Source organism: Centroberyx gerrardi, chromosome 3 (genome assembly GCF_048128805.1).
Source record: "Centroberyx gerrardi isolate f3 chromosome 3, fCenGer3.hap1.cur.20231027, whole genome shotgun sequence".
NCBI lineage: Eukaryota > Metazoa > Chordata > Actinopteri > Beryciformes > Berycidae > Centroberyx > Centroberyx gerrardi.
In genome coordinates this window covers 23409350-23424594 of record NC_135999.1, presented here as the reverse complement: position 1 = coordinate 23424594, position 15245 = coordinate 23409350, and the positions used below count along the sequence as shown (strand labels likewise).

At 43.6% G+C, this 15245-nt stretch overlaps 1 protein-coding gene across 1 annotated transcript; it reads left to right on the top strand.

Annotated features, from left to right (window-relative positions):
• Positions 1-7710: 7710 nt before the first annotated feature.
• On the top strand, positions 7711-13219 carry LOC139924861 (neuronal pentraxin-1-like). The gene is made up of 5 exons (XM_071916069.2): positions 7711-8127; positions 8607-8814; positions 9987-10228; positions 10952-11131; positions 12000-13219. Exons 1-5 carry the CDS (start codon positions 7711-7713, stop codon positions 12219-12221), a joined length of 1269 nt encoding a protein of 422 aa, XP_071772170.1. The 3' UTR covers positions 12222-13219.
• Positions 13220-15245: the final 2026 nt, after the last annotated feature.

Sequence of the window (15245 nt, the reverse complement as noted above, 5' to 3'; positions counted from 1 at the left end):
ACGTTTTCACCTACCACCTCATAAGAGAATATTTGCTTCACATGTGAAAACTTAATTTCACATGCAAAGAGACAATTCACTGGTGAAAATGTCATTTTCACATAGGAAAAAGGACATTTCACATATATGTCCACGTGTAATGTGTAAAACCAACTTTATTTATTGAACTTTTAAAACGTCATGGTATTGCAAGGCCTTCGTTAGAATACTGAATGGAGGATTTGCAGGCACACGCCCACCCACCCACACACACACACACACACACACACACACACACACACACCCACACACACAGAAACACACACACTCAAAGACATAGACAAAAGGTGGTGGGGGAGGGGGGGGGGTGTAAGGGCTGCTTGACCTTAACCTTGAGTTTTGAAGTGCTGTCTTCAATAATGGTGATGTCACTTTGTATTTGACAAAGCAACCATTGAAAGGCACTTCAGGCTGAGCACTTGTCACAGAAGTAGAAATGGCTATTTAACACTCACACGCACACAGGCCAGCGATGAGGCCACGGCTCAGGCTTTGTTCCAAGGAGAAGACCGAAGCCACGTGTTCACACTCATTAACAGAAGAAGTCCACACTACAAGTGTGAGGACCATTTACCATAGCGCTGAACAGCAGCTGCTGCTCACCCTCACCTTTCCAAACACACCAAGAGGTGTGGGCGGCGTGGAGAGTCTTGTTCTCAGAGGCCACATCAAACCCAGCACAGACCACTTCAGCTGACTGAGATGAAATTGTTTTTTTTGATCTGCATAGCTGCGTCATCATCTTAACACAATGAAATAAACAATACAGAGGGAGAGAGAGAGAGAGAGAGAGAGAGAGAGAGAGAGAGAGAGAGAGGAGCAGCTCTGGCTCGTGTGGCGCCATCTTAGGAATGGAATGATTAGCTTCTATGCCCAGAAGAGTAACAGCAACATAGCTGAGTGAAATTAAAGTATGATGGAGTGAGCGCTTTGTATGACAACAGTCAGGATTAATGAGACATGAGGGCAACAAAGCATTCTGAGGAGGCAATCAGCCCTCTGTACTGGGCTTCAGAGGGAGCACCTTGTAAAGAAACTGGGAGAGCGTCAAGCGGCCCTGCGCAGCACATCAAAGGTACATGATGGAGGCAACGTCTCAGGCAGATTTAAAAGAGTTGTTTTTGATATTCAAATAACTCTGACATGCTTGTCGCTCAAAGTCTTTAATGCTCACACATGCGGAGAAGATGAGTGCGCAGCGAGAGACACATCTTGTTTCTTTGGATCATAAAAGACACTGCATCCATCAACTCATGCTGCACTGAAGTGTAAAATTTGACAAATTTTAAGTAGAGTTATTGGCATATACTGGCTAATTATAATGTACAATCCATACGTCCCTAATTCCAATGAAAAGCAAAATCTGAAGTTAATGGTTGAAGTATATTTCTCTAAGAAATATTACTAAATAAGAATTAAATTATGACCTGGTCATTAAATGATGTGTTTGTGATCTTAAAAGTGCCAACAAATGACACTGGCACTAAATATGCATATTTATCACTCATGTTCAGTTCAGTATTCCTCCTCATATAAAAAATATATAGTGAGATGTTGTGCCATGCTAAGGTCTCTAAGCTTTGCTCTAATATTATAAATGATGTGGACCTTGACAAAATGTCCCAGAAGCAAACCTGAGTGATGACAGTGTGCTTTAATTAACTCTGCCTGGCTAATTTGTCATTTCTCATTACATAGACATAAAGGGATATACCCGCTCCCCATTGAAATACACCTTATTCCCCACAAGACACCAAGTACCCACAAGACACAAAACACAAGACAGGTGACTTCGATAACTGCCGTGGGCCTAGCTAGCCATCTGGAGAGGTGCATGATGGGATCTGGGTCGCTGCCTAGGAGACAATGGGCTTCCTTTAACTTCGTTTAACGAATGAATGAAATGAGAACGGGCATTACGTTTTTGCAATGTTCTGTCCACCTGCAAAGAGAAACCTGATGCGTTGTGATGACATTTTTCCTCAACATTTTTCTCTGTAAGCGAGGTTTACTCCAACCTCAGTCAAAATTTTATTACAGACCTCTACAAAGGAGGGTTGTGGCAGAGAGAGTTGTATTTTACAAGAAGACGCTCTGGTCACTTCAGGTAATTGAAAGAGGAAGTGCAGGGTGCTCTGTTTCCCTATTACTCACTTCCACTCTAGACCCTTCTGGTTTACAGGGTTTCATCTTCACAACATTATTGAGTCCTAAAACACACCTGCTCCCATAGTGCAGTGGTCTCGCTCTGCCACTAAATAGTAAGTGCTTCAGCTTGTCTTTAAGACCACAAGCTCTATGGGAATTGTTATCTATTATAGCACAGTATAAAATTTTTGGGACGCTTAACCCATTTTTCCGCTTGGATGATGCTGCGGTACACCTCTGCAGAGGGGTGAGTGCTTCCATAGCCACATAAGCAGAAATGGTGACATTTTCATGAGAGGGGAAAAAGTGACCTTGGTGCACTCAAGTGCAAAATGCAATGTTAACAAGCCTGGCTGATGTATTCGCTAGGGCTGTGAGCCACAAAAATAGTTTTTATTATTATCTTTTATGAAAAAAAATCCCTGAAATAAAACTTAACAGCATTTAAAGTGGTTTGATATACCTTGATTAGCCACCTGTAGATGTAAACAGGGATGAAACCCAAAAGGAGTTGGATTTTTCTGGTTTCTTGGTTTTTCTATGTTAAGAAAAGTATATGTTCTGTCATTAAAAGTCAGATTTAACAGTGTCACACCTTTCTTTGTTGCTGTTAGTTGGAACAATAAACCCATGAACATGCCATGCTCCCCCTCCTCTTGTGCTCACACGGCACCACTTGCACAGGGAAACACAAACGCACCCTGCACTTTTAACATCTGCTGTAAACTTTTATCACCAACTGTTAACTCTGCATAATCTTATCTTATGATGTACATATCTTTCACACAGGCCTACTGGAACAGAATTACCATTTCAATCAAACCGATGTTAAAGACGAAACCTGCCTCCCCTTCTGGACACATTTTGGCCCCAAACTTGTTGTCGAGGCGAAGGCCTAATGGGGAAGATGTTGTTTTTGGATGGAGTCCAACAAGGCCAACACCAGCGGCTTGATGAACAGCGCTGTCGTAGCAAAAGCGTTAATGTGCAGGCTTAGGAGAATTATGATGAGGTTAGCTTAGCGCCTGTGGAACACATAATGCCACTGGTATTTGTTTATGTCACTTTGGGTTTTAATGAGAAGGGAATAAGTTACTGAATGACTCTCTGGTGTGGCTGGACATCAATAAAACAATGGCCTGTTCCAGTCTGAGAGGTTGTGAGCAATTGATTATGGGGGTGAAGGTCATGGCCAAATCATTCAGCTCCATGCCTCAATGCCTCATCTACATACATGGACATCTAGAGGCAAATAATGACCCCAGACAGAACTATTTACAATGTCTAGTTTGCACTGTATCGGCATGTGTGTGTGTGTGTGTGTGTGTGTGTGTGTGTAACAAACCAGACTTGAAACTAGGCCTCTTAGACGGGAAACCAAACATCTACTTATCAGTGAGAGAAGAACCAGGTTTCAGAATGGCCTATATATTCTGCAACAAGTGCCTGTGTGTATGTGTGTATATAAGGTGTGTGTGTGTGTGTACATGCATGCATGCATATACTCCAACTTTTTTCTACTCTCCCATTCTTGAACTCTTCCATGCTGTCCTCCATGGGATTACATGCATAGAGACAGATGGACAGACAGACGGACGGACGGACAGAAGTCGGCGACACAGACGACTCCCTCCTGACTCTCCCTTCATCTCTCTCTCTTTGGGACGATTGAAATGGAGACATCAGTGCAGGAGAGACAGGGAAGTTACTACACTCAGGCTTCACTCACCTGGCAGCACATCTTACATCTCGACAGTCAGAAGTGAGGTAGTGCAGTGTGAACAAAGCTAAAGTATCGCTTACTTTGTGGATCCTGCACAGAGCAAACAAAGAGAGCAAGTTAATAGTTTTGAAAATGAAAATTACACTTCTTTTGAGGACTACAGACAGAATAAAACAAAACCCTGATCATAAAAAAAACATGATAAACTGTTTTAAAGTGTGGTACACTAGTGGAAAGAACTTATTTCTTCTGTGGTATACTTCAAAATAAGCTATACCTAACATACTCCAAAATACAGCTGCTGCCCTCACTACAACCCTTCCTTCCTATCTTGTTTTGTTTGTGCTGTACTCTCTGTTTTACAGTCACCCCCCCATCCCCCCACCCCCCGCCTCTTCCCTCTCTGCTATTGCAGATGCTGGATAAATAAGCAAGCGGTGCGCTGCCAGTGTGTGAAATGGTCCTTATCTATCTCTGCCATTAGAGAGTGGGTTCTATTATAAAGCCTTGCATTATTCAGTAAGCCTGAAAGACTGATCATTATGGATTGCAGCCCTTTTCCATGGAGCCCCTGGAGTCCGGCTCAGCTAGAAGGCCTGCTGGCTGATGCATGCATAGATCCCAACCTGACCTTGTGCTCTGAACAGCGGAGTGGAAAGGGGAACGGTGCATCATCTGAGCCTGTGTGTATTTGTGCGGTGCAAAAACTCCACCAAACACCAAAATAGAACATACCAAAGACTGAGCATCAGTGTGAGCACTTTGGTTTCAGGATGATGGAGAAGCTCTGCTGAGGAACTCGACCTCTCCATAAGCTTAAAGACTTGAATCAAGACTGCTGTTTGGATTCCTATATGGCAAATATGCAGCTTTTTAGGAAAAAAAGGAAAAATATACCGCACACAATACAATGCAAGTCACACATTTACATATGCAGCTTTTACCTGGTTTCATCTGGACATGGCTCCAAGAGTGACACTAAGTTATTCGAAGTTCCTGTGAACAAATCAGATTACTTGCATTCTGGGCAGACTAGTAAAAGTTGATTGACATTTAATGCAATTTTTCTTAGTGTAATAGTGGAGTAAGTGGCAGACACATGGTGAGAGAGAGAGAGAAAACATGGCTGAACATATGGTGCTGCTGCACTTTTTTTTTATGCGTAGGATAGGAGATGAATATTGAATAGATATGTGTGGCAAGCTGCTCATCCCTGACTGCAGCCTTACTGTGGCAGAGGTGGGCTGTTTCCCGGTGGGAAGTTTGGCTTAATCATTTACAATTCTGTACATCTAAAGCATAGAGCACTACCTCATTTGCTCCCATATGGTAAACAAGCATTGTATTGCTGGTCGGGGCTTGGACGAAGATAATGAACCATTACTTGTTGTTCTGTAGCTATTCAGGCTACTGCGCGCGCTAATGGCAAAAAATTGCTTGGATTTAATGTGCATGTGCTGAGATAAGGAGAATTTGTTACACGCCTGTCGAAGGCCGGCAATTAGACTCTGCCATTAACCATTTGTTATCTCCGCTGTTTCTTTGCCTTCAGCCTGGCACCTTGCTGATTACAACGCGCGCGATCGATAATTAAACAAATTAAACTGGACTGATGGGTCAATTTTCATCTTGTCTTGGCCAACGGCTGCCACGACGTCACGCATAAGTCTGGAAAACCTCTTGAAATGCAACAGACATAATTACAGTCTTTTTCGAAATGTTATTGCACAGTTGTTCCCAAAGTCCGTCCTGCACTAATGCCAGAGCTTTACGCGCACGAGACCCTGCTCCACTCCACTGATCTGATCTGAGAGCAGAACAAGGAGGGAAAAGTCGTCTGTGTAGTTTCTCAGGAGCGCCAATTCACTAAACCCTAAGGTGTGACACAGTCCCTGCCTATCTTTTGCCACCAAAACTTCGAAACCCGCGTATAAAGACACACTTCTGGGGACAAATGGAGCAATGACTGATGACTGACTGAAATTATTATTATTTGAGCAATGTGATAAAAAAAGACGTAGGTCACTAAATTTTCTTACACAGGCGCACACAGTGTAGAGGGAATATTGGTCCTGAATGCACCTCTAATGAGATTTTTTTTTAAAGATATGGCTTCCAAATTGATTTCTGGCATTTTATTTCTTGATCCTTGACCTGTATTATAATGATAAAAACTACGATATGAAATTTAATGGTCTCACTTAGGCTAAGGTGTCTACCGAAGTGACGCCCATGCACTCCGCAGTCGTGTCCTCCTCCTCCTCCTCCTCACTACGTCATGCCCCTCATGGTGATCTGATCTTTCCAACATGATCCATGGCAGACTGTGGTGTGGAAGACTCTTCCCGCGCTGTGTATCTTGTAAATATTCATGCAATAGCCGCGGGGATAGTTACGTAACAGTCTGTTTAATTATTTGAAAACATTTCGTTTTCCTTTAGCGCTTCTCCCGTCAGAGTGGTGAGATTTGACATAACTATTAGCATATCAGACAAGGCAGTGATCAAGCCCAAAGCTCAGAGATGAGATGATCATACTCACTCTCTCTCTCTCTCTCTCTCTGTCTCTCTCTCTCTCTCTCTCTCTCGCTCCCAAAACATTTAATGCCTCTGGTCTTCCTTGTTGCACCTCAAGGGTGGAAGAAAAACACGAGGTGAACAATAGACACAAAATAAATTATAGTCTACATTAAAATACTTAAAACTTAAGAGCATAAAAAAACGAAACTGTTTATCATTATATATAATCCTCCTTGGAACATAAAACACTCAGTATGCTCTTCCTGTGGGCCAGAGATAATGGGCATTTTGAAATGTCAGTAGGCTACTTCTAAACCTCTTGTACAGTCCCCGACAGCGCTGTTGTACAGTAATCACATATGGACAATATAACATTATAAACCTTGACAAATCACATTTCTCGGCACAGGGATCCAACGTGTGCACGAGCGAGTGAGACGCAGTGACATGTTCTAATATTTTTTCACCTTGAAGAAGAGCGGAGAGAGAGAGCGAGAGAGAGAGAGAGAGAGCAAGAGAGAGAGAGAGAGAGAGAGAGAGAGAGAGAGAGAGAGAGAGAGAGAGAGAGAGAGAAACTCCGACCGTGGGACAGGGAGGCAGGCTGCCACCGTCCTCCTCACTCCCCAGGATCGTGGGGACTGGGGAGTGGCTTCGGTTTAAGGTAGACCAGCTCAGATCACCACCACGCGCATCCACGTTTTAAAAGCATGTAACCCAACGAGACTAAACAGATATAAGACTATCATATAAAGTCATATGAAGGATATAAGGACGTCATATAAAAGTATAAATGGACAGTTTCGCAAGAAGACATAGGCTTGAATCAGCATTAATTACATTACGTCATTTTACATTACATTACATTATGCTAATATCTACACAATGTCTACACAAACTCTATTTCCACTTCAACTGTTGCCAATTTGCCCCAAGAACACTTTCATTATGCCATTATAGCATACAAATACACTCTGGTCTCTCTCGCATTTCTGCTAATGGGGGTTCTTGCCTGTGTAGGCGCTCAGCAAATAGTCCAGGTCCACCTTAAATGAGGGGCTGGACGCTGTAGGTAGCAGAACCTGCTGCCTCCCTTCAGTGATGCAGTGAACCCGCGCTGCGCTGTGTCCGCTATATAAACTGGGGCGAGCAACGGTGAAGTCTCACAGCTTCAGTGGACAGCTCCGTCGTGCTGAAATCTCAGGCGCACACTCGCAGCGACCGAGGCATTACACACACACACACACACCACACACACACACGCCGTGATACATGACTGGAACCATGGACGGATTCTCTTGGAAACTTTTTCTACTTTCTTGCCTGGTTGCGGAGGGCTCCGCGCAAGACTTCGGACAGACCCAGTTTATTTGCACGTCGGTGCCCAAGGATATGGACTTGTGCACGGCTACGATGCAGAACAGCGGACCGGCGGAGGACCTGAAGACCACGGTCATGCAGCTGCGGGAGACTGTGCTGCAGCAAAAGGAGACCATTATGAACCAAAAGGAGACAATCAGGGAACTAACGTCCAAGTTGAGCCGCTGCGAGAGCCAGAGCCTCCCCGAGGCGGCGGGACCTGGCAGCAGGCGGCCGGGATCGAAGAACACCATGGGGGATGTATCTCGGGGTCCCACGGACACTCTGGCCCAACTGGGACAGACTTTACAGACCCTCAAACAGAGGCTGGAGAATCTAGAGGTAGGCAAGCCAGGGGGAGTCCACTGCTAACCAGGTTAAACACTCATATTTTCTGTGCGTAAAGTTAATTGAATTAGGTTGTCCTGGTTATTAATTAGAATGGGGATTAAGCCTCTAAGCCACTGCTGCCATATTGTTCTGTCCGTGTGTAGTCTCTGTTCGGAGCTGCCGTGAGAGCCACATGTGTTAAGGATATTCTGTTTTCTTGGCAGTCCGACAGAATCATTTACAGTAGAGCCAAGTGCAACAGACTTCTGAGGTTCACTGCCTCGTCTTTGCATAATAAACCATGTGACGCAGAGTTTAATTATAGTCAACTAACACAGTTCCAAACAGGCTGCAGCTTCTAAATGAGCAAAGTGAGCATGTGTTCGGGAGTTTTTCTAACACCGTTAACCCCCCCCCAAAAAAAAAAAAAAAAAAACCCCTCTCCTCCCTCTTTTCCTATTTAACCCAATATCTGTCTCCCTCCAATGCAGCAATACAGCCGAGGGAACAATACCGTGCAAGCGAACAGTCTGAAAGATCTACTGCAAAACAAGATAGATGATATGGAGAAGCAGGTTCTGTCCCGGGTCAACACTCTGGAGGAGACCAAACCGGGCCCGAGAAACGACACCGACCAGCGGAACAGAGTGGAGTCCACGCTGACTTCTCTGCACCACCGGATCACAGACCTGGAGAAAGGTGCGTTTGGATTCAGAGGAAACGGGAATGTGCGCACAGGACTTTTAATTCTCAGTTTAATATCCGCATGGAAACCGACCAGCTCAGTTAACTCGTTTTTATGTCCTTAAAGGGGCCTCCAGGGGGGTTCCCAGCAAGATTTGGTATAGTTTTATATCACTTTTATAGAGGAAAGCGCAATAAGAGACCGGATAAGGATGCTGTTTGTTTTGTTTATAGGTTTAACTCTTCCCACTGCAACCTCCCCATCTACAATAGACAGTTATGTAATTCTGTATAAAAGCATAGTTAACTAGAAAATCATCCTTAATTGGCTGTTATGCGCAAGGTCGTCGGAACCCAGAGAAACCAGATGTCTTCAGCTCGTGCACATCATGAACACACCACTCATACGGAACGGTTTACACTGCCGCAGCCATCACGTTGCGCACAGATATTGTGAGGGAGGAGGAGAGAGCTGCATTGCTTTGCATATCTCAGTACCTGTTAACACCTCGGCTTCGCTGAGTTTAGATTTTTCTTGGGCCAAAACGTAACTATGTCCTGCTTATTAGCCTACGCACAGGGTATTTTTGCAGAGGTCGGGAGGTGAGAAACTTTGCAGGGTAATTCTCTGACAATGCGCGCCTCTTGCACTGCGCACAGACAGGCGCATTTTGGAATATCGATCAAGGTTTAAGCTTGTTCAGCTTGTTACTGACAGTCATAAGCGTGTGTGTGTGTGTGTGTGTGTGTGTGTGTGTGTGGTGGGTGGGCGGGTGGGAGAGTGAGAGAGAGAGAGAGAGACCTCATACACATACATGCAACGCACAGACACTGAGAAAGCTATAATAAAAACATTTTCATATAATATAATTACTGATAGAGTGGTAAATATCACCATAAGGCAAAGAACCACCATTATGAACAAAAATGATCGATTATATTTTCAGAAAAGCATTATTTTCTTTTCCCTAAGAGAGACTGTTTTCATGTAATTTCCATAAGTTTAATACTACTTACTATGATCTATATTATGAGTTTATGTGTGGAAGATTTATGTAAGCCTAAAAAAGGTGGATAAACTGAGCGGTGGGATTACCCTCCACTAAATCCCAAAATATAATAAACAAAATACTCAGTTGAGTTTGACAGATGGAATAGTTTGTAACTGAAAACAATCTCCTGCACAGGCAAAGACAACAGACCAACGGACAAGTTCCAGCTGACCTTCCCCCTGAGAACCAACTACATGTACGCCAAAGCCAAGAGGAGCCTCCCTGAGATGTACTCCTTCACCGTGTGTCTGTGGATCAAGTCCAACGCCTCTCCTGGGGTGGGAACACCCTTCTCCTACGCTGTCCCGGGACAGGCCAACGAGCTGGTGCTGATCGAGTGGGGGAACAACCCCATGGAGATTCTCATCAATGACAAGGTAATGGCAAACTCATCAGCTGAATGATGACTATGCATAAACACAGATTCATAATAATACGATTTTAGACATTTATTATGCTTGTAGTGCATCCTTATGGTCTTTTACATTTACATGTTACATTTTAAGCTTATCCAGAGAGATTTACAATGAGTGCAACAGTAGAATAAGCTTCATTTCCTACATCACCATTCATTCACTCAACCTTTATTTAGTCCTCAGAAGACACAGAGGATTGGGCCCCTCTTTTCCAGTCGTGCCGAGATTACAAATAAATAGAGTAACATTAGCAACAAAAGGGGGGAAAAAAAGAAAGAAAGAGAGAAAATAAATGAGTAAATAATCAATTAAATATATAAACAAAAAGGCAATTCTAAATCAATATTGCAAGAAACCGATGAGGAGGTGAGGAGTGCTTGGGTGAGAGCCATAGTGCCTTGACATTATTTCTGTGACAGAACTGCTGGAAAAGAAGTAAAAATAAGTGCTAAGGTGAACAAGAGAAGGACTTTTTTTTAGAGCGAGTAGAGGAGGAAGATGTGGGAGAGGGGAAGTGATTCAGCAGGAAGAGGGGGATGTGAGGAACTTCTCAAAGAGATGAGGAGGAAGATGGGAGTGTAGATGGAGTGACCCACCACAGGATTCCATGTTGGCCATAAGTTTGCTTTGGCATAAAGTCAGACTGAAGAGTTTGAAGTGAAATGTGCATTGTCACTGTTGCAGGTTGCAAAGCTGCCATTCCTTATCAACGACGGCAAGTGGCACCACCTGTGCATCACGTGGACCACTCGTGACGGGATGTGGGAGGCCTTCCAGGACGGAGTGATGCGGGGCAACGGTGAAAATCTGGCACCGTACCACCCCATCAAGCCACAGGGAGTCCTGGTTTTGGGACAAGAGCAGGTGAGCAGTGGCTCAGTGGATATTAATTTTCTATGGTTGCAAATCAGCGATTGGAACTACTGTGATTTGATTCCCACATATTTGGAAACAAGCCCGAGCCAATTATGAATTTTATTTTGGAAATAACAGAGCGCCTCATCACAGCAAAGATCAAAGGCAGGAATATTCATGTAATGGGATTGTTGAGACATTGAAGAGGTGGCCAATTAAGGCCTACCAATCTAATTGATGTGCGATATATCATCCCATCGTGGGAAGCCCCAACAGTGCTTCATCAAGTCGGCCTGAAATTTGACAGGAAAACATTCTTTCACACTTATTTCAGAAAGAACATTATTCTTCACAGAGCAAGACAGAAATAGTGTCAGGTAGAAACCTTACAGGAGACTGAAGGGTTGGCCAAGTAATGATGCTGTTAAATTGGTGAATCAACTGCATGCTTATAGATAGATACCCAAGTGGTTACCAAATTGGAGTCTAGTACACACAAGGGGTATTTGAAGGGATGCCAGGGTGTCTCCAGCAAAATTAAGTATAGATTCATTTCATGTTTATTACCTGCAATGAGAAAATGAATAAAGATGACTGTTCAATGTCTGCTGTTGCCTTCCCATCTAGAATATAGACAGTTATGTAATTCTGTGTAAAGTCATATTTCACAAGAAAAACCTTCTCAGATGGTCTTCCTTAGAGCAAAATCTTATAAAACATATCTATTTAGGGGTTCTTGACATTAAAAAGTTTGGGAAACCCTGAGATACCAGCCTATAAATCATTCCCTCACCATCTAAATGTATGAATGTAAGATTGATGCCTTTCTATACATTTGCACCACTGATGTTTTACACTTGTCTGCCTTGCTCCACAGGACACTTTGGGAGGAGGCTTTGATGCGACACAAGCCTACGTTGGTGAGTTAGCAAACCTGAATATTTGGGATAGGAAACTGTCTATCGGCGAGATCTACAACTTGGCAACCTGCAACAGCAAAGCACAAGCTGGCAACGTCTTCTCCTGGACGGAGGCCAACATCGAAATATTTGGAGGAGCGACCAAATGGACCTTCGAGCCTTGTCGTTCACTCAACTGAACTGCATTTCACCATTTGAGAAAGGCCTCTCCGTATTTCTGAGCTTTTGTCGTTCTTGTCTTCATTTGACGTTTGTTAGAGACTATTTGATCTTAAGTTATTGGTAAGCTTAAATCCGGGATTTCTATTCATACATACTTAGATATTTATGTGCAAAAACAAAACTTTTCATCTTGAGGAAAAAAAAAAATCTATTTCGTCTTGGAAACCTCAATGACAAAGTATTGGTATCTGTTTCTATTTTTTTCTTGGACGTTAAATTGAAAGCACACCTAAAGCTTTTCGTTTCGGCTTATTTTGTCTTGGACTGGCAGCTGGCAATCTGCGCCTTATGTTGGACAATTCACAATCCAAGTGAGGAATTACATAACCACTCTCGCCCTCCCCTCCCAACTCCACACCCCATCCCACCCCCCCCACCCCCCGCCACCCCCCCACCCCACCCCTTTGGAGAGTGGGAGATTACGCTGTCCGTCCAATTCTTGTCAGTGTTTGGCGCTGTGAAGTGATGTTTGACGCGGTACACCTCCCTCCAAACCCCCCGTCTCGCTCCCCCACCCCTCCGGAACTTGCACTGTGACTGACGAAGAGAAAGCCAGGAGAGGAGGGTACGCTGAAGGACACTGCAAAGTCAGACTGTGGTACAAGTCATTTGTAATCGTTGTTCGCTTCAAGTGTTTCTGTAAGAATGTCGTTACTTGCCAACATTGCTACAAAGCCTGGGTGCCTTGGGCTGGTACAAATATTCAGCACATTCAGTATGTTTTAAGTTGCAAAATTCAATGTATTGGTTTATGTTTCTTTTTCTGGGGTGGGGTGAGTTTCTTGTTCCTCTGGTAAATGTAATTTAATTACGGTTTGTTATCTGACATGACGTGTTTTGGCAGGTGTTTGTACTACTCTGTATTAGGAATGTTACAGTATCTGTATAGTAACAGCATGAATGACAGAGTGCTGTGAAAGCATTGTTGAAATCTGCTTTACTATCTTCTCTGGGTCTGGGTTTTTTACTGTATTGTTATATGCTCCAAGCATGGCAAAACTGAGAGATGAAGAATTTAATTTTTGTAATAAAATTGTGATACTTAATGTCATAGTTGTGCATCCGTGGCTTTGATGGTCTGCATCAAAAGGTGTGGTTAAGGGAGGGAAGAGAGTGGAGAGGCGAGGGGGAGAAAGAGCGAGAGCAAAGAGATTGCAGAGAGAGAAAGCGGGTGCAAGAAAGAGAATTGCTGATCTCCAGATATAATATTTTCACCATGTCAAATGGTAAAGAGGGGGTGATAATTGCCAGATAAGTGAAATGTCCAAAGGCAGTGAAGGTCAGGGGGGCACTTAGAAGAAGAGAAGAAATGAAACTGTGTGTGTGTGTGTGTGTGTGTGCAATGACTCTTTTTAGCTGACTGCAGGAGATAACGCACTCGGTGCTTTGTTGTTGCTGCTGGTGTGAGATGCAATGCCTGCACTAAAGAAAGCGAGGCTGTCGGGAGAGAAAAGTGCCTAGTCATATCATCCTTTGAGTGGCCCAGTTCAAGCGAGCGCAACCTAAACCAAAACTACAGCACTTTCGGCTCTACTTTTCCTAATCATTTGACTTAGATGACCTATCGCTGTAGCATACATATTCACGTGCAGTATAGCTGTCACAGCTGACAGTTGCTGCGTTGAAACGGAGACACTTATCTGCTGTCGCCCACGCACCAGGTGGTGAAACCAACATCTCAGTGCGCCACGTTTTGCTCTTTCTCTACCAGGCCGCCGTGAGAAATGTTTAGACCGCACCAGCCAACCAGTGTTACCACGCTTCACCAGCAAGCTGTTCACAATGGGCAGCTGTTTAGGTGATTTTTCTGGGTGCGATGATGGTGTTTATTTCATTCAGAAAACCTACAGTTCCACAGATTTGTATCGTATCGCATCGCATCATATTGCATCGTATCGTATCATATCGTATCGTATCGTGCACAACTGTTTATCATTGATTATCACAGATTTTTCTGGGTGGGATGTGTTGGTATTTGTTTCATTCAGAAAACCATTCAGAAAATTCAGATTTTCATCGTATTGCATCGTAGCTTATCGTATCGCATCGTATCGCATCTTGCCCAACTGTTTATCATATTGTATGTTATTATCTTATGAAGTTCTTCTCTTCAGTCCAAATCCAAACCTATAAATAAATCCCCAGTGACAACAGTCATTGGAAGGCAACAGCTTTAACTGAAATCTTCAGTGGGAGAGATGAAGTTGTAGGTCCTAGCTGGGTTTCAGTCCAACAAATCCTGAACTATCTTGAGCTTGACCTTGAAGTGCGCTTTCTTTAGGTGAGAGAGACGATCTGCATCACCACGGCAGAGCCTCCATCTCCCATGATGCACTGCACACAGCAGTGCATCATGAAAGAAAGAATGACAAGGCATTAATACAAGGAGCAAATCTTTTCTCCTGAGTCACCTCCCCTCAGTACTATGGGATGCTTTCTAGTTAGCAACGAAAGCCACACACAGAGGCAAGAGAAAAAAAATGTTTTTGTCCACATTCCATCTGCCACACTGGCTGATGGATTCCAAAATGTGTAGTGAAAATTATTTTACCAGCCAGCTACATTTTTAGAAAATAACAGGACCTCTGAAAGATGACTGGTTCCCGGCCAAAGTGGCTGGTAGAGTAGAAAAACTTTCCAGCTGCTGCCAAAATTTACCAGCATGTGGCTGTGGCTTGTGGGTAGAGTTAATTTCCAACTTTGAAAGTGGCCAGACACGGGGTTGGAAACAATAAAGTGCACACCATTACCTAAAACTCTTCACAGTGAGGGTGGATTGTGCTTTTTCCAAGTAGACTACAGAATCATCTTTCCTTGTGCCAAGTCACAATGTTGATGAATATATTTTATTTTAAAAATACGTGAATCAACACATTATAAGAGGGCACTTTTAGAACGGCAGGTCAGAGGCCCACCTTGGATCCCATCGATGCCTATTAACAACCAGCCAAAACATGACAAGTCATTCTGTAGCTGCTCAA

Bases quoted from the DNA above. Each gene is read 5' to 3' on its own strand.
- LOC139924861 (XM_071916069.2), top strand. From the start codon at position 7,711: ATGGACGGATTCTCTTGGAAACTTTTTCTACTTTCTTGCCTGGTTGCG. The intron at 8,128-8,606 runs GTAGGCAAGCCA...CCTCCAATGCAG, and splicing joins AGAGGCTGGAGAATCTAGAG to CAATACAGCCGAGGGAACAA. The intron at 8,815-9,986 runs GTGCGTTTGGAT...TCTCCTGCACAG, and splicing joins GATCACAGACCTGGAGAAAG to GCAAAGACAACAGACCAACG.